The 26,199-nt window shown below is 31.8% G+C and overlaps 1 protein-coding gene across 2 annotated transcripts in view; it reads right to left on the reverse strand.

Moving 5' to 3' along the window:
• Positions 1-26,199, reverse strand: part of LOC133188397 (calcitonin gene-related peptide type 1 receptor-like) — a 53,170-nt gene that overhangs the window by 16,250 nt on the left and 10,721 nt on the right. The window contains exons 2-3 of one of the 2 annotated variants that reach the window (XM_061323796.1): positions 14,395-14,521; positions 13,248-13,846 (exon numbers count right to left, since the gene is read on the reverse strand). In XM_061323796.1, the coding sequence (XP_061179780.1) occupies positions 13,248-13,692 (445 nt within the window). In that variant the 5' untranslated portion in view covers positions 13,693-13,846; positions 14,395-14,521. Of the gene's footprint in view, positions 1-13,247; positions 14,522-26,199 lie in introns of both variants that reach the window. The other variant, XM_061323795.1, reaches the window with a different exon arrangement.

Consider the following 26,199-nt stretch of genomic DNA (forward strand, 5'->3'; position numbering starts at 1 on the left):
AAAGACGTTTTTCCCAAGTCAATAAAATCTTTCAGGCACTTACTGTAAGTGTCTACTCTTGATCTAATGTATGCCCGTTTGTTTTCTCAGAATAACAGAGGTTTTGAATAATTCATAAACGTATTCTTCTCATGTCAACAGGATAACTTCAAGAACGATAAAACCATAGTCATGTATCATAAAGCAGCTAGGCTTGCCTTTAAAGAAGAGAACTGTAGCTCCTTTTATTTATCAGTAGGTAACTTTAATTTTTCGTTTTATTTTTATTGGAATCATTGCAAAAAAGCAAAACAGGGAATACATTTTGAAGGAAATGAAAGTAAAACAATTCGTTCATCTTGATTTATGGTGTATTTTAAGATCAAAATAGACACATATAGTAGAAAACACCTGTATCCCATTATTTTGTTTTATATAATATTGTATTACTCTCCGAATTCGCCACCTGCGAGCAACATGAATCAATTATTTATAAATTTATATCATAAAAAACTCAACATTGGAGAAACAATATGACACCTTTGCCTCAAGCATGAAGTAAAACCAGTAGACAAAGCTTGTAAGAGGTATTTTGGAGAAGATCTTTTTTAATGTCGACCAACTTTCTGACTGGAAAATGCTCTTAAATCAAGATTTTATGTAATTTCCTGCCTGAACTTAGAAAAAAAAAAACATAATTGCCAAATTTCTGACGGCGATAATCTTTTAGTGGGTATCGGATTATGGCTCTTACATTATTAATCAAATTTTACAATTTAAATTTGTTTTTATATTATTCATATCAAATAATGACTATTAACGTAACAATTGCAAAGATAATACATGACAGGAACAAAAGTTCCATTTAAAATCCTATACCAAAAATTTATCAAAAGTCAAAAAGGTTCCACTTTATATCAACTTCCGAAACACCAGCTTCGAAAAAAAGGCTACACCGATAACCCTTATGCAAATTAAATACGTCTCACATTGCATGATCAGCGATATCAAAATAAATGCAATAAATTTCTAATCCGAACTCCATGGGAAATAAACAACTTCAATGAGAGATAACGATTTACAAATCTAATCCCAAGTGTTGATTTGTCAGATGGGACCTTCTAGTTTTAGGATAAAAGTCTACAGAAAGGCAGATTTATGAATACAACTATAGATAAAGAATGTAGCCGAACTTTCTACCGGCGAAGTAAACATTTACAAATCTATTTCAGCATGTCAATTTCGCCGAAAAAAACATACCAACTTAATGTTTAATTTCCACTATCTTATCTATATAGCTATACACTTGTACATTTGTCAATGGTGAATCTGCTCAGTGTTAAGAAAACAGACCACAGACATTGCAGGAATCGTAGGATTTTGTTACTCTCTGGTTTTCTAGCTCGTTATCCATTTTATTTCAAACAATATCCGATATATTTCCTAGACCAGAGCTTCTACTATAGCAGGGGACTTTTATTAGAGGCATTGGAATCATGTACAATGTCATATAGGAATTTGAATGACCCTTTATCGATCAGAACAAAACATAGTGTAGATTTCATATTAATCTTGAGGTACAAATAGAATAATTGAGACTTTTGTGAAATTTTTATGACAGGGAACAAAATGTTTGCTAAATATTAGGCAGTGTGAGAGTAGATTTGGTTAATAATGCGGGAAAATCTATACATTCTTCTGTTTGTCTTCCCAACTATTTGGTTACCGAATCCCGCTCTTCCTACTATAAGACCGCGGAACATTAACTTGCAAAATTGGAAATATGCAGCTTACGTCATTTCCATCTGTTACAGTCAAAATGTCTAATGATAGACAATGAAATGGGCGGGTACAATTTGGCACGGACGTCTGAGAAAACATTGGATTGAAATTCTAGTTTGAAATTCATTTTCAATCCACCTCAGCTACGCTAGAATCATGGTGTTACGTGTACTGATTGACCCAACAGACAAATAATTTCAATTTCGGAATAGTTTGAAATTTATATAAATCAGAATTTCTGTTCAGTGTTTTAAAAGAAATTTGAAGGGACAATTAAATATTTGATTTCTGTTAGGTATGTGCATGCGTGTGATGGGTGAGGCGGGGGGGGGGGGGGGCTGAACAATCTTGGAAATAAAAAAAGAAAGTTTTTTTTTTTTTTGTTTGGTCAACCCCTCCCTGTTTTCGATTGTCAAACATTTTTCAGTGAGGATAAAAATAAGAAAATAGCTCTTGTCATCCTAGAAATAAATATATTTTGTCATGTGAAGGCATGATCTTACTCGACAATTTTTGAAACCCCCCCCTTTCTAGAATCAAATAGCCGTTCCTTGAAAAAATAATCTCTGTCTTCTATGACTTTTACGTGTCCTTAAAATTATAAGCTAAAAAACTCAAATAAATATGAATTTCAAACGACATGTATTTGGGAATTGAAATTATTTGTCTTTTGAATCATACATTCACACTTTGCGTTTGGAAACAGCTCAGGTGGATTGAAAATGAATTTCAAACCAGAATTTCAATCCAATGTTTTCTCGGACGTCCGTGCCAAATTGTGCCCGCCCATTTCATTGTCTATCATTAAATGTTTTGACTGTAACAGATGGAAATGACGTAAGCTGCATATTTCCAATTTTGCCACTTAATGTTCCGCGGTCTTATACATGTCTGTACTGACTGTTTCCCTTAAATGTAAGAAACCTCGATATGGTAAAATAATTCAATAGATATATGGACATCCTTGATATTAACTTAAATAAAATATCATAACACTCCTCCCCAATTCCTTTATCGTTTTTTTTTAATTGCACCCGTTCCCAAATGCAGATTAAGTTAAAACAAAAATGTCTATTTTCAAAAAAAAAAAAAAAAAAAAAATTTCATACATATCTGTTCAACTGGTGTAATATACTCGAACTTTTAAAAAAAGACGTTTAAAAGAAAAGGAATACATGTATCTTATGCTAACAATATCGTGCAAGTTTATTATATAAGTAATCTTTTAAAAAATGCATTCGATAATAAAACGACGAGACTTAGCCAGATTATTCGCAACTCCTGTAAGCTTCGAATAACAGTCATAAAACTTTCATACATCTTTATACATCCTCGTAAGATGTTACTTTTGTCTTATTTTAAGTCGTAGCACGCAATAATACGCTCATATAGGACCATGTTAATGTACAAAAGACAATCAAAACAGGAGTTTTGGAATTAAGATCCAGACAAAATCGCCATTATAGTGCTGCGCGTACTACTGCTAATGAAGAAGGAAATAGGATAGAGAAAGCTCTCTAATGATAGAAAAGCGGTAAAACAGACGTTAGAGGTTCTAATTGTATAATTTATTGCAAGTATATGGCCGCGCAAAATGAGACATTACAGTTTATAGATCCAAGAGTGTAAAGCATTACACGCATCTAGTTCGACAAACTGACCAGTAGATCATTGTCTAAAGCACCTCGTATATACAGTAAAACACGCTTATACATGTAACGTAGTGCCAGGGACGGGCGATGTTTCTTCGTTATAAACATACATGTAATTCGTTATATCCTTTAAGTTTAAAATATATTTTAAAGCCTTAATTGGGGAATGACTATCACTTCGCTGTAAGCATCAATCCGTTATAATCATGTTCGCTATAAGCGTGTTTTACTGTACATGTACACTGTACATACTAAAGGTGATAGTACAAACATTACTAAGCCTTCTTGTTCTGCTCTCATTTGATGTACATGTACCACTTAATCCTAAGTACAATCAGAATTATTCTTGTTAATAACAAAACAGGAGTATATATATCAATTTCTTGACCTGAATTATGTGCAATAATAAGTTCTTTTCGTTGCCATTTTGTACCTTTCTGCAGTTTTCGCTCTGCCCTTAGGAAAAAACAAGACCTTAAACTCTTGACTGAAGTCTAATTACGTGACTATACGATACTTAATCAATGAGGCGTTATATTAAAGAATACAAGGAAATAGTGGACAAAATTCTCTTAAACCTTGATGTAAACGAGATGTTGTGAAATGAAAATTGGATGCTAGCTAGACTTAGGCCTATTAGATTCGAGAGATTTGCATCTCTAATGGACAGACGTGATAATAATGACGATGTACCCTTTTAGCTCTGATGGACACAGAATTCCGAAACAGAATCCTCACTTAGGAAATAATTTACAGATAATGAAAGCACGAAAAAATCATATCACAAAGACTCCCATGTTTTACCAAACGGATTGATAATCTACCGTTTTCTGCCTCAAAAGATTTATACAGACAAATATGTTTTACTTTTTAGCTTTTCCTACATTTTCTGATTAAGTAAATGGAATTGAAATGGCAGGGCAACTATGAGAAAGGTTGTTCATCTAGGAAATATGACATATACCCCATTCATACGACACGATTTGCATACCTCAGTATATTTTACACATATGTAAATTTACTTACATGTGCAATTTTTGTCGTATGAACTGATTTGCTCATATGCAAATTATGCACAGTTGAGTAAATTTGCACCTGGTCAGGACAAGGTGTAAATTAACTTTTGCATACACGTTGTCGCAAAATATTTGCTCCCGTGTGTAAAATTTGTCGTATGAACACGCAGCAAATTTACTTATGTAAGTTTTTCGTCATGTGTATTGCATCAATCTCCGTTTTAAGTGTTGTTATGGTTATATTTACATTTCCAATGTCTTTGTCCCAGATAAAATTACAAATTATAAAAATACTTTATTTCTACATAAATCTACTGGTTTTAGGCGCGGTTAAAAAAAAAAATCACGTGCGGGGCGGGACAAATAGAGTCAGAAGCGGGGCTATTCGCACAGGAATTTGCAGAATCAGGAGCATGTAAATATAAGGAATAACTGTCAGAATTTTTGGATTCATAACGATGATCAATCGATTGGCTTGTATGATAATTTTATGCATAAACGCCTTCGGCGTTTATGCAAATTATCACGCAAGCCACTCGATTGATCACATCATGAATCCAAAAAATTAGACAGTTATTCCTTAAGTATATGCATTGGCATGTAAAATATCAGTCGGTAAACATGGCTGCTAGAAAGTAAAGCTCTAAAAATACGCGGATTTTCAAGGGTCAATCTTGCGCTAAGTAAACAAAAATTGAAAGTGAACTGAGTTACTGTAAGGGTAGATCTGTTGGTGTATGGCTTCAAAAGCCAAGTCTTCAAAGGGTATACCCTCTGTCGCCGAGAAGTACTACTAGCATAGTAATTTCTCCAAACTGCTTTCTCCACTCTGGAAACAAGGAACCATTATCTCCTCTGAAATAAATTTTCGAATATGCAAAAACGCGGGCATCGTGACCCTTCCTGGCAAACCTGTTTATGTCTCTAAAGATGTAGCTGTGGTCGTAAACACCCTGCAGATTCAATGAGTAGAATCCCTTCCTTTCAAGTAGACTCCGTGTGAATGCTTAGGAGCTATGATAGGAATATGCGTGCCATCAATCGCTCTACCATAGTTTAGCCCTTGATGACTTTCTTCATTCTTTCTCAGTTTTAAACTGAGGCAGGCTACTGACAGATAAGTTTATGTTACAAGGATTTCAACAACCTCGTTTCAAGTCAGCATTTGGTAAATAGATAGATTTCATATGACACATTTTCAATTCGAGTTATTTCCCTTGGTCGCCATCTTGGAGATCAAACTGGTATTTAAGCAGAAATATAAGGGCAAAAATCTTTGAATTACTAAACCTATGAACTTTGTTAACATATATTCGTAAGAAAAACTGTGTTATCTTCGCCTCATTGTCCAGTATGAGAAGTTTAAATTGGTTGAATTATGAAGGAATCTGGCCTTGTTAGCGCCAAATATGGCGACAGACGGAAAATTACTCTATGGTCATTATAATGATCTTATTAGCAAATATAACCTATCATTGGATCATATTTTGGCTGACTTCTTTCATACCAATTGTTAGGACTTTGTTTATACTTAATTTGACTACAGAATGATCAATACATAAGGCTTATGGCGGGTGTGACCGGTCGACAGGGAATGCTTACTCCTCCTAGGCACCTGATCCCACCACCGGAATTTCCAGGGGTCCGTGTTTATTCCCTCTTCACATATTTGTATTGTTCAAAGATTTTTGAGATCGATCACAGTTTGTTATCTTCACCCTTTTCATTCTCCTTCTGGAAAATACACATATTCTTCAAGCAGATATTCCAGAGTGGCCTCGTAAACTCGATGTTTGCAATCATACATGGTAGATTTTCCAACACCAAAATTTCTAATCGTACGTCCCTTATTCCTCTGAAGACGCTAACCAGTAGATGGTAACAGCCACCTTCTTCTTTACATCCAACGGCTCTTCCACAGTCTTTGGGTCGGGACAAAAGCATTTCCCAACTTCTCACAAAATTTTATGAAATTTATGAAATTTAATGAAATTTTCCTTAAACATTTGAAAATTCTTATACCAATCTTCGTCCTTTAAGTCATATAGAACGGTTCTGTCGTACAAATTTTTGGATCGGATTTTTCTTCTACTTTCTTTGATGAACATCCAAAAGTTAATCCTATACCTAAATAGTAAGTTAATCCTATACCCAAATAGTAGTTTTTTCTGTGAAAATTTACAAGTCTGAAGCGGTCCATCTCCTTATTTTAAATGACAATTTGAGGATTTACTTATGGTACATAAATCTCGTCTGAACGCATAGCAAATTAACTTTTACTTATGTGTGTAAATTTACTCATATGTAAATTTGCACACATAAGCAAATTTTCGTCGTATGAATGGGGTAATAGATTAAGGTGTAAGAATTTGCTATTGTAATAGTCAACTATAGTTTACTAATTGACTATAGTAAATACTTTGGTTCACTATTAAACTTTACTCTAGAATTTTTTTTTGAGATTCAAAGTCCTAATATCTCTTTAATTCACACCAATGAGGTAAATTTTAGAAACAAAATGTACGCGAAAATATACACGTAATGTTTCCTTTTAATATTAAAAAAAAATTGCATGTAACAGTATGAGAAAATGAAATTGATATAACAATTTGAAATTTCTAATAAAACTGGTTTGATCTACTATAGTAAAAACTATAGTAAAAGCTTTGATACTATTGTAAACTACATGTATATAGTTTACAATGGTATATTTTGTGAGGGCAATTTTTAACTAAACTCATTGATTCTTTACCAAACAAAATCACAAGAACATGAATGAAAAAGATAAGGAACAGTGATCGATGCTAAAAAATCTAAAATAATAATAATAATAATAATAATAACTAGAAACTCGTTGCGAGCAACGAGAGGTCTTCCGTCCGATTAATCATCCTTTTATTATAAAAAAAAAAAAAAATATTCAAAAACAATAAAGTTGAAAAATTCGACTTTATAAATTCACTTCCGGTAGCGACCGGAAGTACTGCCAACGCACAGAAAGATAAGTCTGTTCACCTATAGATTATGTACTATCATAGCCAACAAGTCTCCAGTTCATACATGTATCTTTAACCATTCTTGAAAAAAGGGGCGACAAATTTTCATTTTAAAATCAGGAAATTGTTCATAACTTGGCACCGGAAGATAATTTTCAAATTACCTCCCAGATGTATCAAGTTCGTATAGATGCACATTATTCCTGAAAATTTCATTGAAAACCACTGAATAGTTGCTGAGAAATCGCGTGCACAAAATTTAACACAGATCGCCTGCGTGAAAAATTAATTTGGAAACCGATCTACCAGCACAATATAATCCAACTATCATGGATGTTTATTTGCACTCATTGCCTGAAGTAAAGAGCTTCAGGGAGGTTAATATTTTCATAGTAACGAAATTATAGGATATTATCTAGCCAGCCAAAATTTGTGCAAGCAGATTCACATCTGAATTTGTTACTTGAGTTTTAACAATAACTGTTGGCAGAAGAAATAATCTGTTATTGATTAATGATGTGTTTAATTCCCCTATTCTTAATGCATTCAATTTTTTATTCCATTCAATTACAAATAGACATGTCCATGTAATCGTTTTCTGCGCTTCTATACTACTGCAGTCTATTTGTCTAATATGAAAGGCTTGACACGACACATTATTTCAAGCCAAATATCATGAGTAAATCTTTGCGCCTTTTCTTTGGCAAGCTTGGCTGTCTCCGTTAACTCCGACATGCTCGTTGGAGTTTATGAAGACAGCCGCCATTTTGGACCACTGCTTCAAATTTAGAAATGCGAATATCTAAAACTATTGATGTTTTAACTTCCTTTATCCTTTATGCATTCTTTTTTTAAATTCCATTCAATTCCATACAAACATGTCCGTGTAATCCTTTTCTGCGCTTCTAATCTACTGCATCAGTCCATTTGTCTACTATGAAAGGCGGGACACGATACATTATTTCAAGCCAAATATCATGAGTAAATCTTTGCGCCTTTTCTTTGGCAAGCTCGGCTGTCTCCGTAAATTCCGACCTGCTCGTTGGAGTTTACGAAGACAGCCGCCATTTTGGACCACCGCTTCAAATTTAGAAATGCCAATATCTAGAGTATGGATTTATCAATTTTCAAACAAATTATATAGTATGTATTCTGTAGGAGATATTTATCAACCCTCTAAATATTATTAAAAAATATTGAAAAACAAAAAAGTTTAAAAAAATTCCACTTTTTAAATTCGCTTCCGGTAGCGACCGGAAGTACTGACTACGCACGAAAAGGAGATTCCGCATTTCTAAAAGACATGCCCTATACTCTCTAACAAGTCTCCAGTTCATATCTTTTACTATTTTTGCAAAAAAGGGGCGACAAAATTTCATTTTAAAATCAGGAAACTGTCCATAACTTGGAACCGGAAGGGAATTGTACAAAAAATCTTCTAAATGTAACAATGGCATTAAATAGCGCATTATCCCTGAAAGTTTGATGAAAAACCACTGAATAGTTCTCGAGATATTGCGTGCACAAAATTTGTCTAAAAAATAAGAATAATAATGATAACTAGAGCAAAGCTCGTTGCAAAGCAACGAGTAGGTCTTCCGTCCGATTTACGATGTTGACTGTGATAGATTTACTCAAAAAAAAAAAAAAAAAAAAAAAAGAAGGAAGAAAAGTATAATTGAATAAAATAGGCGATTGATTTATTCAAAATATGTTCAGAAACACGTGAAAGAGTGATATCTTTTAATTTCAACCCATTTTCGGTTCTTTTTAAATTCACTTCCGGTTTGACAAGAAGTGCTCAAAACGACTTAAAACTCCACAGTGAGTGTGTACAAATCTTTCCTGAAAGTTTGGATGAAAAATATTCATTTTTTGGACAACTTCCTCTTTAAAAGTACAACTTCCGGTGGAAATGAAATGACTTGAAACACTATAGATGTCAATGTTATAAACATTTAAAAATAAAAAAAAGTCAAAAATTGCATATTTTTAAGCTACTTCTGGTGGACAACGGAAGTGATGCCGGAAAAAACGAAACACCGGAGACAAATGTACAGATCATGATCTATTATCACAGAATGTTTCATGACTCCATCTTCAACCATTTTTGAGAAGAAGCACAGTCAAAATTTCAATTTAAAAAGAGAAAATCAAGTATAACTCGCGACCGGAAGTGACATCATCAAAATAAAAAAAAAAATGCCTTAAGTTTATGTAATTTGCCATCATTGCTGAAAGTTTCATGAAAATCCATCGATGCATTTACGAGAAATCGCGTGCACAAAATCGGTAAGAATAATAAAAAAAGTTGAAAAGAAACAACAGAATAATAAGAAGGTCTTCCGTTGAGACGGAAGACCTTAATAAGAAACAGTAGAATCACTATAAGGTCATCCGTGAAGACGGAAGACCTTAATAATAATAATACAGATCTGTGATCAGGGACCTTGGAAATTCCAGAGTTAGGATCAAGTGTCTTTCAGAAGTAAGCATCCTCTGGTGACCGGTCACACCTGCTGTTTGCCCTAGGCATTAATCGGTATACGGAACATTTGAAGTAGTCAAAATTAGTATAAAACAAAGGCTTAACAATTGGTATGAAATATCAGTCAAAATACAACCAATTGATAGGTTGTTTTTGCGGCTGTATTATGTATATATTTAGATCAAATATATACAACTGTATCTAAAGACTAGGTTTCAAGCTTATTTATCTTTTTTATTACTTTTTTCATATTTCACACTTTGAGCAAAACTAAGATATAAATAAATGTGCACTTTCAAGAAAACGATTTAAACCAAAAATAAAACAATTCTTTAATTTTTTTTTATAAGCGTCAATCAACGAACAAACTACAAAGCAAGAGTTTCCTATTGAGAAATAATTCCGATAAAAATAATTTTGTTTCAGGCAACCATTATTAGCTTGTTGACATACAAAAAGTAAGACGAGAGCTTCTCATTTGATCAAAGTTATCAAATGTCTCTTTCAAAATTTTTGGTGGAGGAGAGTCTGGGTTTTATTTTTCTAAAATAAAAATGAATTATTAAAAAAAAACGGATTTTTTTTTCGTTAGATTTCAAGCATGTATATAAGCATAAAACCTAAAGACTATTACTTAATGCTACTTAAAATTTTATGCTTAAACAGCACTGTTAAAGGGTATTTACAGTGTATTCTTGAAAAAAAAATGAAAAAACGACATTCAAAAGAAATTCAAAATAATTAAGTATGTTAATACAAATGAACATTGGTAGTATCTTAAATTTCGATGCATAAAAAGAGGAAGCATTTAATTCTGAAGTATTAAGCTTAGAATAACGTACATTGTATAAAGTGTAAAGTATAAATGATAAAGTAATACATGTATAATAACGTACATTGTATAAAGTGTAAAGTATAAATGATAAAGTAAAACATGTATAATAACGTACATTGTATAAAGTGTAAAGTATAAATGATAAAGTAATACATGTATAATAACGTACATTGTATAAAGTATAAATGAAAAGTAATACATGTATAATAACGTACATTGTATAAAGTGTAAATGATAAAGTAATACATGTATAATAACTTACATTGTATAAAGTGTAAAGTATAAATGATAAAGTAATACATGTATAATAACGTACATTGTATAAAGTGTAAAGTATAAATGATAAAGTTATACATGTATAATAACTTACATTGTATAAAGTGTAAAGTATAAATGATAAAGTAATACATGTATAATAAATTTCATTGTATTAAGTGTAAAGTGTAAATGATAAAGTTATACATGTATAATAACGTACATTGTATAAAGTGTAAAGTATAAATGATAAAGTAATACATGTATAATAAATTTCATTGTATTAAGTGTAAAGTGTAAATGATAAAGTAATACATGTATAATAACGTACATTGTATAAAGTGTAAAGTATAAATGATAAAGTAATACATGTATAATAAATTTCATTGTATTAAGTGTAAAGTGTAAATGATAAAGTAATACATGTATAATAACGTACATTGTATAAAGTGTAAAGTGTATTTTATGGGCAGGGTACTTTTTTTCATTTTATTGTTTTTTGACGCTTTAGCTTCATCACTACAATTCTTAGGATACAGAGTAAAATTATATGTACATCCTGGTACAAAACTAGAAATCAACTTCCGGGATTAAATTCCGCAGAAAATGGGGTGAGTTATTGTAATGAATGTAGCTAGATTTGAAAGGAAGGTAGATGGTCAAACATCACTTGCTGACCAGTATTAAGAATCATAAATGCGCGATAACGATGGGTATGACCTGTGAAAACGGGACACATTTTTACGGAATTTTGAGACTGTCCATAGACTCCATACATGTATGTCATTATTTGACTTAAATATGTAAGTTGTTTATGTTTTATTCCTAAATACTTCAAAATTCTCAATGGAAATGAGCATGCTTTTGCTGAGAAAAATTAAAATAAAAATCAATACACATTTCAAACTATTTACATTTCCAACTTTTTTTCTCTTTGATATCTCTTTAAAAGTTAAGTGTGTTAATTTCTCGATAATAACAATTTGATGTTAATTTCGTCCAGTGAAAGGTCAAGTGCCTCATTTGCATGTCAATTTCCCGGGCTGCCATTGTGTCTGACGTCAGTGGGCGGGGACTATGGAAATTAACATAAAATGCTTCGTGTAATTCAATTTTAGGATATAGCATTTTTTATTTATTTTCACATTTTTATTATATAGGCCTAAATGTAAATATCGCCCGTTATGCATTAATTATCCCACGTTTCGTTTCCAACTGTCGTTAATGTCCCTTGCATACCCAATTTAACAAACTAGACAGTGGTTCTTTAAATAAGCTCACTATTTTGGAACGTTTCGATTGCATGAAAAATAAAACTGTCCTGTGCTACCAATATCTGACAAAAATTATTTAAGTCACCCAGAGGAAAGGCTGAATGATTGAGCATAATACATGTACATCACATCTAGAAGTGTTGAATACCATTTGTATCTGTCAGGGTAGGGTATATCTTACTAGACCAGATACAATGTCATACATGACGTATGCATTTTTTAAAAAATAAGTCAGGCTAGGTAAAATAAAGATTTTCTTCCCCGTATCCCTCTATCAGCACTGTTATATTACCAGAAGGTTTCCGTCTAAACACATAAATTTAGTCCAACACTGAAATGTTTGTGCATTTATTCTTGGTAATTTTAGCACAAAGCAGTAAAACACAAATAAATGTCATTTAAAATTTTATTTATTAAGAAAGCCTGACAGAAAAGCTTTCAGGCAGAGTAGTGTCTGTTATCCAAAATTTTAAAACATATTTTTGATACAATTCCTTTTAATATTACCATACAAAGTCAATAATGTATAAATCAAAGTATTTGTGCTTGGTGTTTTTATAAGGTATCGTATGCCTTTTCTTAGTATAATCTGGAATATGAATTCCCCAATTAAATCGTGCAGGAAGTCAATGAGTTTGGATTGTGTTACCTAAGTGCCTGACAATATCAGTTCTGTGCAATTAAAATGACATTATTTCATTTTTTATTTGACATTTCTTAATTAGCATTAGACAATTGATTAAGTCTTCAGTCAGCTGATTAAATTTTCAAGTCATTTTAAACCCATCATCTTCAATATGCAATCGTTATGGAACATATCAATCACTTTCTACATACGCATTGCAGAATTATTTCAAAATTTCAGTTCATTTTTTTATGTCTTTACATAAGCAGATTTTTTTTATCCATAATAATTTTTATTTGTCCTGATTATCAAATCATATCTAATAAATAATGAATCAGTATTTACCATGATCACTTGCATGGTCCAGGTATGAGGGACACTTGACGTATGCAATACTTCCGGCTGCAGTGTCGTCAAAACATCCATATCCATCCCACGTTCGAGGACAGTGTGACCAATTTGTTGGCGGGGGAGGTTGATTTAGTTGCCGTTGACAACATTTCGTCGCTGCCTGACAACAAGTTGTCCACTTTTCACATTCTTGTTTACTCAGAGGTTCACAAATTTGTTTCACCATAGAACTATTATCCAAGTCGGCCCTGTAGATTGATCCGGAAGGATACGAATATTTATATTGGGCCGCTGGACCAGCTTTGAACACAGGTCCGGAAGCAGTAAAGGTAAGGTTAAGCTGCGTGTCCGATTTGAACATGTAAACGTAACAGAACGAACACGTTAGAACTTTGAAGATGGAGACATCTTGACTCATCTGTTGATATCGGCAAATCATACTGGCTGAGTGGATTATTTTGTCTCGAAATTTCAAATGGCCGTCAAGAAGTGTGACAAAAATCGAACACTTATAAAGTCAAGACCTTTAATGTGTTCGATACTGCCATGGCATCTTCAAGAATACATTTATCTGCAGCAGGAGGGCAACACTTCTAGAGAGAAAAAACAGATATTGTAGAATAGGCTTCCTTTCTTTTTCTGTCGTTGTTAGGAATTAAGGATCTAAATCAGAGAAAAGAATCTGCCAGCATGCCAATAGGACGCAAAAATATGAAAATTTCTCGTGTAAACTGCGCTCTGTCAATCCGCTTTTTTGTGTTAAAGTGTTTGTTGTCTGAACACTAAATATTTTCTCTCTTATCGGCACAGGAATGCGTATGTCTTCTAAAAGTGAAAATGGCACTTTGCAGTGATTGCAAAAAATATGTCAAAACTTGTAGTCTAATCCAATAAGTATGTTCAAATTCAGATCGACAAGGAAAGCAACTTATTCAATACGCATGCGCTTATATTCGAACATATAAATTTGTTTAACCAACAATCACTTTTTTTAGCACTTCAATAGAACAGGGCTATCACAAAACGTGCCAGTAATTTGGGGGATGTCTCTGAGTCAATTCAAACAATGCCGAGAATCCATGAATAATGTGTTCTTATTGCTGTCGTTAAACGCTAATATGAGAAAAGGAATGTTTCATACCTCCAAGAACATCCGCTGAAAGATTAAAAAAGTCGGAATTGTTTTCGGATACCTGTTTTACATCTTATTATCTGTCTGTCTCTGCTTGTTTCCGATTCTTCCATCATATGAAAGAGAAGATCGAGTACTGAAAAAAAAACGTAAATCAACAGATACTCAATATTTATATAAAATATCATGTATTTATCTAATTCAACTTTAGTGTTCACTCTCAAAATTTGGATTCCTATATTTATTTACTCTCTTTTTTCCGATTTTTAAAGAATTATTTGAAGTTTTGGACGTAATTTGCAACCTTCTATTTCAAATTAAAGAAATTTGTATTACAAATTAAATACACTAAAGATCATACTGCCTCAATATGCGTGGACCCTGTACTGTTTTACTCTTATGTGAGAATAATGATGACTTAACAATTGGTTTGATATTGCTGTTACTATAGCAGGTGTTGTCTTAACAGATTCTTACAATCATACATAAGATAAATGGACAAAGTGCAAATGCTTCATCATTTAAAAAAAACAGCTGTTGTAAAAGCCGCGGACAGATTCAGGATTCACTCCGAGAAGAAAAGTGGGGTCATGGAAAAATAAATTATTTACTAATTATATCTAGAGACGCATGTTTATGATTTTTACTATTTACTGCGAGAGTGTTGACGAAAATCATTTGAGACAAAAGTTGCAAGCACTGTTTTGAACTCAAAATTCGATGTCATGGTATGAATTTTTGTATGCATGCACATAATTATGTATTCGGTGGAAAAAAATAACTTGTCCTATACAAGATCCTTTCAGAATGCTAGTATATAGCCACTTCAAAGGAAGGGGGGAAAGAATTTAAATGAATTATGTTGGAATTTCTTTAACTGTATAATATGTGTAGTTTTCAATTATTTGAAGATGAGGCTACATGTATAAGATATTTTCAAACCTGATTTTTGTGTTCCTGTACTTGTTTGTTCATTAAGCTTGAGCTGCTTGACCCGACTAACTTTCATTTTTAAGATATTATTTAGAAATTGGAACAGGGAGGAAGCTCTTTGTTTTATCCAACAACACAAAACAGACTTTTGCATTAAAGTCTGTTTTGTGCGGATTTTAATTTAGTATTCTGAAAGAGGCTAATCTACAGTACTATCAGATCCATTTCCAATTACAGAAAACTTTCGCTAAATGTCATAAAAATATACTGAGTACCAAGAGACTGGCAATATGTCTACATGATAAATGTGTATTAAATTCTAATGTCAACATTTTCATAAAAATGATGGCTATCACTACATGTAGAACATTGAATGTTTCTCTGCTTTGCAGTTTTTTTTCAATAGTATATACTGATACATGATTGAATTCCATTTCATGGAAACCATTCCAACTAGATATTGATAGTACATTCATATTTGTAATACTATTTTTTTATTATTATTTTACCGCCTAATAGGTTTTCAAATATATATCATGAAGAAGTGACATGTTCCAATTAAAGGAAATAATAATATTAACTCTGAGAAATTGAAATTGAGAATTAAATGAATGAATAAATAAACTGAAAAAGGTCGAAATGAAATGAGCATCTACATGTATAAAATATTGGTTCAAACAACACTTCTGGCCACTGAGCATTAAGGAATCTTTTTCGGTGCAATCATCTACTGCGACAGGGGATCACGGTGTATGCGATCTCGAACGTTAGAACAGAGCACAAAGGACAAGATAGGCTAAGACCCCTTTTTGGCCCCCGGTTCGGGGTGTCTTTTAGAGTGATGCAACAGTTTATCAGTTAAAAACCTGTTGTCACCCCTGCCACAAAATGAGTATTGGTTCTAATTATGGGATACATAGAGGTCACAGGTAGGTCAGAAAATATGTCAATTTCCGAATTTACTCATTTTTATGCAAATTTTCATAGATTTTACAGCACATTTTGGTTCAGAAAACATAGAGCACAAGCTTGCCTACCTACCAAATTTATATATTTCATACACTAGTATCAGATGCATCTTATGTATAAAAATCTCAGATAGGCAAGCGTGTGCTCTATGTTTTCCAAAGTAAAATGTATCTCGAATTTGACGAGATTTGACCAGAATTGAGGAAATTCGGGAAAATGTCCTACTTTTGCACCCTCTTGTGGCCTCCGTGTAAGCTTTGAATCATAATTAGTGTTGGTTTTAAAGCAAGCATCATTTAAAGTTCTTAACTACAAACTATCACAATTTTAACTGTGTTCTGATTTTTACATCAAATAAGGGGCCAGATTGGGCCGTTACCATACCTTGTCCTTTGCACAAAAAGTAAAAAATCTCACTTTTAGTTTATATCAATGCACGAATTAATTTTTCAATAAATACTTATTATCGAAATAAATTAACTCTTTCTAGAAAAATAAAGTATTTAACATTTGTTTTAATTTGATACAATTATGATATAGAAAACTTGTTTTGTTCGACATGTTGCAGAGAGATCATTACCATATAAGATTTTTTTTTTTTGGAAAAAAAACAAAGAAACTAGTGATTCAAATGAGGCACATTCTCCTATTTTTCAATTTTAGCTATACTGGTCAAAGACCAAAAGAGCTTAAGGATAAGTGAAGTATCCGTCGTCCGTCCGTCCGTTAATTTTTCCAAACGCTACCCCCCATTCAGTTTTGTTCTTACTTCAATGAGACTTTGTACACAAGTAAATTATACTAACCGGAGACACGCAATTCTACGAAGGTTGTTTGGTAAAATCGTGGACATGTTGTTTGGAGTGAAAAATTATATTAAAAACTGCTTTCTTAAATTTACCCTTCTCTTTATTAAATTTTCATCAATAATCATAGCAAATTCCAAATAGTTATATGCTCAAATAAACAAAACATGGGATTTTGTATTATGTGTGGTATCGCCCTACGGCGCACGAATGCTAACGTCGAATTGTCTAAAGCAACGTCACGTTTCATCTTTGCTTAAAAATGTTGGATAAGTCCCAATTAAATTCCGGGAATTTCAGTGATGCATGCACTCAAGTTCCCCTTTATTCCTTCATAAACAGTCGAGGGACCAATCTCGCACACACAGGGGACTTTTTGAAGATTTGAAGACTTGTATAGTAAGTTATAGAGGGTCCAACTTTCATTGAACTAAATAGATAGTCTTTTTCCGACGGTCCGCAGTGATAGCGTCTTTCGTTATTCCCAGTAGCTGACTTCAATAAGACTTGGTACACAAATGTACTAACTTAAGAAGAATAGTCTTAAGATACGTAGTTCTGTTTGTTAGGGATGATTCAGATGAAGAGAATTGCAAGTTTACTAAGAGTAGGACAATGTTGGAATTAAGGTCTGAATTTAATCAAGTGGGTACATAGGTGATCAAAATTCTTTTTTTTATTTTACCATATCCACTAAGTTTCAAGTGCAAGTGCTGCTTTTTCGTACTGTAAATAAAACTAGTAGAGCTACAGCCTCATCAGAGACTTCTGGGTGTTTTCCGATTCGTTTCTTACTTATTATATAATTTATTTATACATCTTTGCTAAGCATTATTTGATGTGTATAACTGTACGTGGAGATCTGATTGTTTTCTATATCACATTAATACTTCTCTTTAAAAAAAAAAAAAAAAAAAAAAAAAAAAATCGGTTGCAGCAGACGTTAGTTTCTTTTAAAAAGCAGTGGAAAATGCATGCGCAAGGAAAATAAATAAAGAAATGAAATCTCGTTTGCCACTTTGGACAGTTTGAGCGAAACTGAATATCCGTATGGAAAGACTTTGTAGAAAAGAGTAATAATCATTGATGCAAACCAATAAAAAAAAAATGACGTCAGACGTGTCATTCATCATACCTTGTAATTATAAAATTGGCCTTGAAATCTTCTTTGAAAATCAGACATAGTATTTGATTGCATGCTCTAATTTTATCTGCGGAATCTTTCAAATATCCAAAGATTCGGCATTTTTATCTCTTTCGACAGTGACATTCAATTTTCTCAAAAAATCTCTGACTGTAATTATCTATTACATGATAATCAAAGTTTAAAATGATTGCATAAGATTGAATCTCGGTGAATTCATCTGGTCAGCGTCACATAAATCTACCGAAATTCTTGTTTTAATGCTTAATGATCGTTCCATAGTACTAGATTAAAGAAAATGGGGGAAAAGGATACTTCTTAGCAGAGGGGATAATTGAAAATGGACTCTACAACTCGAGTATCATTAGCGGTAATGCGACAAAGAAGACTATAGTTATGTTTTGGCTTCTCTGACATAAATACATTCGGAATATAATTGGATGTTTCTACAGAGAGTATTTGTATAGTGATCGAGGACACTTCCGAGTCGGGGGATATTAAGTTCCTTATGAAGTGGACTTTTTATATCGTTATAGGACAAAATATAATAAAAACATTCTAATTGAAATTGGTTTTAGAAAATGCATGAACAAACAGCACCAACTGAAGAAGCTTTGAAATTGCACTGCTGCAGTTGGATGAAGAGGGTTTTTCCGCCATACCATTAACATGAATAAATCGATTTTAATAAGATAATAAGTTATATCATGTACATGCACATTGTAAGTTACTGGTTCGAACAAAACTAATTCACTATAATCTTTTACTTAGAAATACCTAGGTTTCTTGATCCCAATTTTCTGGGTATAAACATGTATAACCTTTGCAGAAATTAAAAGTTCTCGGGAAAGCTAGAATTAAGACGTTTTGATACTGTATGATAATGCCAAAGCAAATAAAAGTGATTTTGGGGGGCTTTTCCTTTAAAATTAATAATGCATGTAATTGCTTAAAATATCAGCCTGTATCCGGTGCTTGAGATATTGGTATTTTGAGAATGTTTCTAGAGTGTAAAGTTTTATGTTTAATTACTTTCACATGTGTTCTTGTACAATATTTTGAGAATCCCATAAAAATATCAAAAATAACTACACGTGCCTTAAGTCAAGTGGCATTTCGCTAAAAATTATAAACATTCTTTTTAATTAAGAAATTGCAATCTGTCAAGCTCACAAAAGGTGCGCATGCGTATTTAGTTTGCCATCTGTTGACATCATTACATAACTTACTTGAATTGAATTCAATACACAGATCTTTAGAATGCATAACCTTGAGTTGCAGTTCATGAATTGAAGGCAATAAGAATTTTTATTGATTTTTTTTTTCACTAAAGAAAGCCCTTTTTATTGCTTTGCTGTAAAATAAACCTTCAAACATTAAAATTGTATTGAAAACACTGAACAACCAACTACATGCAATATATACGAGAATTTGATACTCTAAAAATTCAAAAAAAAAAAAAAAAAGATTAACAAAAACGCTTGTACTGTGGGTCAACATTAAAATAATGTTTGTTTGCTCTCTCCCCCGACTCAGGATGAAAAAAAAAATGGGTTGGTAGTTTCGTATAGGTGAGAATCCCCCCCCCCCCCCAAGAAGATTTTAACATCAATGCTGAATTTTAAAAAAAAAAATGTTTCCCTGGAGGTTAAAAAAGTTTTGAGTCGAGCCATGTTAGCCAGTCGGTCGGGAGACGGCAACCAAACAATCTTTTTTTTAAGATGGCCCCGTCATTGTAAATATCTTCTTAAGAAATAAATAACTAATCCTTTACTTAATTATACTGCTAAATCTTTAGATATTTTACATTAAATGATCAAGTGTATAAAAATCTACAAGAGGATGAATTAAAATGTATAAAAAAGATATAATGAAAGAAACATTGAATATAAAACATTTATTATAGACGTTTTATGGGATTGTCAAAAAAAAAATGTAATTGCATTCTTCAGTTCATAAAGTTAGGGAACAATTTTTAAGGCGTGTTTGTTCAACTGGTTTGTAAATTTGCTTAAATTTACGACTAAATTTAGTTTAGATTCTGAAAGATATTAACTTTATTGGTCTACAACAGAATAAAGTACATATATGTACTGATTTACTATTTATCAAAATCTACATGCATTATACATTGTATCGACTTAAAGTCACCCAATATAACGCATTTTTTTAAAAATAATAATAGACAAATTCAAATGTCAGAAAAGAAATATGATCAAATCAACTAAGATTTAATATGCCCAAATATTAGTTTCTTTTGGTTATAGTGCTTCAGTTTTTACTGTAATACAGATCATTGGAGTTCGGCATATGAGCATATCGGAGGTAGATGAAATCTCGCTACATGTGTTTCATTCATAAATCTCGCCCACCTCTATAACTGTATCAGCAGGAATGGGGTTATCGCCATTTCACTTCTGATCTACTTTCTTCCGCGCCTCTTCTCTACCAGGAAGTCGACCAGATGTTAATGCTTAACCAAACATCATTAGCCGCGGAGTAAACCAATTACACACGCTGGGAAATTAACGCTTTACATATCAATAAATTGAAATAATCTTGTTTGTTTTTGTAACATTCGAATTATCCGTTCTGTTTCGTTCTGCTGAGTATTATGGCATTTTTTCTCAGATAATGAATTAATAAACGTTGAACAAAATTAATCCAAACAATATTTACCGCGGTAAGAACTAATTACACATGCTTGGAATTTTATTAATATTTTATATTCTAATAGATTTCAATGATTTTTAGTTTTAGCAAAGCAAAGCTAAAATCTATTCTTTGTGTATATTATTAGAGTATTCTTAATCCCATTGTAAACTGGGGGACACGAAGACACGGATTTCTGTCTGTATATGACTAAATAAATTATGTTCTTACGAACATTGTAAATCAATTCAATTGATTTTAGAACGTTCATATGCCTGTCTTTAAAATCTTCACATACAGTACAGGTTATAAAAATAAACCATCCAGAAATATATAAAATAAAGTATATTAAATGTATGTATATATGTTTGACCTACATGTAAAGTATATCTATTTTTTGCAAAGTTTGGAGCCGAGAAAACAATTGAGCCACAACGCTAACCTGAATCAGCGTGGGCTTGCTGTTTTTCGGTTGATCTTAAAAAAATCCCCCTCTTTGTTCACATAAAAACTTCTGCCTCCATGTTGTTGCTCCACCCTAGCCGCAAGGAGTCATGACATAAAGACCATCTTAGTCCCGTGGGGTCATAATATAACTTCATTGAACTTGAATCCACAGTGTATAGGGATTCAGAATATCAATATGGCATTAAATGTTTTTGCAACGATATTTGTTTTTATCAAATCCTATTGAATCCCATGTTTCAACCTCGCCATACTGGGATGCTTGCGTATCAATTTGGGCTTGGTGTAAAATGCGGAGGATGGATGCTCCAAAATGGGATGTCAAAGAGAACAAAGGATGGAGCCTCTTATGAGATTTTTAACACATTTTGCCTACTAGTATTTCATCTTTTTTCAGTTTAAGACCTTAAAACGTACTTAAATCAGTCAAGATTTCATGAGTTACTGTGAGAAAGCAGTGTGGGACACAAATCTTACCAATGGTTATATGTTTCTCTTGCACTCAGCATCTGTTATTTAACAAAATTAAATCAAAAGCATAAGTTGTATGTCCCCTTTTGATTTTGGTATGTAAAGGTCATTTTTTAGACTGAATCTCATTTTGTTGTTTCTCAATTGTTTCACATACTTTGAGAAAAGAAATTGACAACAATGCACTAAAGGATAATTTTGATGCTGTTCTTTTCATTCAATCATTGGTATCTTAAAAATTTTAATCAAAAGCAAAGCTTCCTCTTGTTGACATGTGAAGGTCATAAATTGTTTCACTGTTTCCTATAGCTGTTTCTAATTAACATTATAACTTCATAAGATATTGTCAAATGGTACATAAAATTGAGTTTCGGCATAAAATAGATTCATTCAGTCAACTTCAAAAGGATTATCTTTTAATTGTTTTGATAATGTGACATTCTAACAAATTCTCACTGAAAATTAGAAATGGAGTTGACAGATCTAAGAAGAAAGTACTAAAATTGCAACAACATGCTCCACTCCTTGCATCATCTGACTGAACCCCTTCACCCATTGCACTTTCTGACACTTCATTTTGGAGCCTTGTGGCAACGCACTTTTCAAAATTTTCAAAGTGCGTTAAAATTAAGACAAAATCAACGCACTTTGAAAATATTTTTCAAAGTGCGTTAAATTTTGGACAAAATCAACGCACTTTGAAAATTTTTTTCAAAGTGCGTTAAGAGTGTACATCAACATTTTTTACCATGGAGACACTTAACGCACTTTGAAAAAATACGTATAAGACAAAAATTCTGGACTTAGATTTTAATAATAGACAGCATTAATTTGTTATATTTCTTCCGAAAAACTGATGAATTGATCTACCCTCATCGAGAACGAGGAGAAGATAGGTAGAAAGTCCCTCAGCCTAATTCTCTATCTTTCCTACACAAATATATGTATTTACATAACTGGTATGACATTGATATTATTTCTCTCAATAAATTTGAGTTAACATAAAATAGATGAAAAAATTGAGATAAGCTTTCCTGAAAAAAAAAATTACGCACGCTATTATATTAAAGAAGAGAGCCGCATAACCTTTATTCAAGATTCCTCAGGGAAATGCATTTACATGGTACATGTAATTAAAACATGCTATTTGACATGTCTAGCGTTTTTATGATATCAAATTACAGATTTAGAAGTAATCTGACTGCACAACTTTTTGGAGAAAAAAGTGTTATGAAGAAATGGTACAGGAAAATGATGAATGGATTGTAAACATTAAAACAGAACTGGATAAATTAGGATTAAACTTCTTGATGCATACATATTATGATGAAAAATATGCATTTAAACTTATTGAACAAAGAATGAAAGATATTTACATTCAAGAATTAAGAGCAGAAATTAACATTATGCCCAAAGCTAATTTATACAAATATCTTACAGATACCCATTGCCTTCAATATTACCTTAACAAGCCTTTAAGTGTTAAAAATCGAAAAATAATTTCAAAATTTAGGATGTCTGATCACAATTCATATATTGAAAGGGGTAGATACACGAATACTAGTAGAAATGATAGAAAGTGCATATTATATACATGTATGTAATCTGGATGAAATAGAAGATGAATTTCACTTTATTTTACAGTGCCCAACATATGAAAATATAAGGAAGAAATACATTAAGAGATATTATTATCAAAAAAGTAGTGTATATAAATTAATGCAACTACATGTATTTAGCGCTCGAAATGTAAAGGAATTAAGGGGTCTAAGAAATTTTTTAAGAGAAGCAAATCATATACGGGAAAGTAAATTAGAACTATTATATTAATTTTTTTAAGAGTGATTTACTATGTCACAACAATATATATATATATATATATATATATATATATATATATATATATATATATATATATATATATATATATATATATATATATATATATATATATATATTAGGGATGACAATGTGTAACCGGTTAATCGATTATAATTAATCGGTCGGAACGATGGTAATCGGTTAGAAAATCTGCAATCGGTTAGTCGGAAAAATTTAATGTTTGTAAAATTGAACGAAATTTTCTTAAATTTCATTTTTAAAAAGGAAATCTCTGGATAATAGTTGATAGTTTAACGTTTTTACACATCTTATTAAGCTGATTTGGAGGTAAATACTAGTATGGCTTTCCGGATTGAGATTGTGAGGTAATAATTGGTCAGTTTGTGAAGTGTAAATTACTGTTTTTAAAAACATTATGTCGGTACCATGTAATACATTAATGATTTTACATAAACACCATTGAGCACTTTTAATGAGTATGTATACATATCAATCTTTTGCCAATATCTATTAAATTATATTATTAGAAAAACATCATATAAATTAAAGTTCAGACAAAGTTTTGATTATGGTGACAATGAAGAATGAATTTGTATGACATCTGCACTGGTAAGATATCCGCGTCTTCTCTGGATTTCTCAGGCAAGATTCATGGTTTTCTTATTTTTTTCTTGTCTAACTATTAAAATTGAAATAAAATAATTTACATGTACATACAGTTTCCTGATCAAGATAATGAGCAGAATGTTTCTAACTTCTAATATCTCTCTTTCAGTCTTCTTGTGTATATGAATACAGATGTACATTATTTTTTTTAAAATGTGTATTTTGATACGATTAACCGGTTAATCGGTTGGAACGTCTTGCGGTTAACCGATTAGCAATTCTGTAATCGATTGCCATCCCTAATATATATATATATATATATATATATATATATATATATATATATATATATATATATATATATATATATATATATATATATATATATATATATATAATCTCAATGCCATTTTAAATTGTGTGAATATATTGTAATATATATTATATATTCTCTTCTTTAGCCATGTCAATTATGTATATACTATATGTAATTACATGTATGTAATTATGTTTATCTGATGTATCTGTTGATAAAAGAACTGAACTGAACGAGGTAAAAATTTCAGTCGAGTGAGTAATGTGGCCAAGGTTTATTTTCTCACTATCAAATAAATGAGTCAACCATTGTTTCATTTATGTTCACAATAGATAGATAGATGAATATGATAGAAAAATAGATGAGAGAGAGAGAGAGAGAGAGAGAGAGAGAATTTTCATGGTATATATATGGAAAAATCATTATTGCTCCCTTTTTCCCTAAGAAAATGCGATGCTTTAAGTCACTTATCGACACCTACATCTACCGAACTTATTAGAGACTGGATAAAATTTAAAAAAAAAAAAAAAAAAAAAAAAAAAAAAAAAAAAAGAAGAAACGAAACTATGCTATTAAACAATCATTCCTCCATTATTTCTAAGACCCATTTCCCTTTTGTAATAGTTAAGAGAACCTTTGGAAACAAGACAACTCCTAAAAATCTTTAAAACGTCTATATCTCAGATCCTGACCTCATCGCCGAAAAGTTTCCAACCAGGTTCAAATAATTATTTATCATACCTAAAATTTGCAAGAATATTGACCAAGCCGTGCACATTTTTTTCAAAGTGCGTTAATATGGTCGATATTAACGCACTTTGAAAAGAAATATTTTTTTCAAAGTGCGTTAACGTGGTCCCAAAATTAACACACTTTGAAGATTTTTTTCAAAGTGCGTAATTTTTCAAAGTGTGTTGTAACAGAGCCTCCATCCTCCACATTTTACACCAAGCCATCAATTTGAGTAATTGTTGCATTGCTGTCTTGAGGAAAGGATTTAAAAAATATTTTGCCTTACATATACATGTAATATTTCATGTGAATAATTGATCCCTTTTGTGACCTAACCTAAATCCGGGGTCATGATTTGATCAAAGAATCTAAGCTATGTTAGGATGCTTTCATAATTATAAATTTTATGGTTTCTGGCCTAATGTTTTGAAATAGCCTCATGTCATTTGACTTTTTCGTGATTATTACTCCCTTAAAATTAAATTCCCTCATTTGAACTAAATTTAACCACCTTTACCAAAATGCTTTGTACCGATCTTGATTAAAATTTAATACGGCAAAACCACGGATATAGTGAATTAAATAACGGATAAAGTTTTGTGCAATCCACAGCGAAATTCGTGACAATTCCTTGTAAAATTTTACGAACTCGAATATAGCGAATTTACGGTTATAGCGAACTGATTCTGTATCCCCTAGAAGTTAAAAATACCGAAATTTATATCTTTTACACCAAACTTCTACAAGCTTAATTTTTAAAATATTGAACTGACATTAATTTAATTTGTAAATATTTATATTCAAAACTCTATTCATCCAAAAACTTTTGAACTCTAATGTAAATCTTGTATTTTATACTTCTCTTAATACATATGGAA

This window comes from Saccostrea echinata, unplaced genomic scaffold, assembly GCF_033153115.1.
Source record: "Saccostrea echinata isolate AGI-Se365-2 ecotype Australia unplaced genomic scaffold, CSIRO_AGI_Sech_v1 ptg000016l, whole genome shotgun sequence".
In the NCBI taxonomy this organism is placed as follows: Eukaryota; Metazoa; Mollusca; class Bivalvia; order Ostreida; family Ostreidae; genus Saccostrea; species Saccostrea echinata.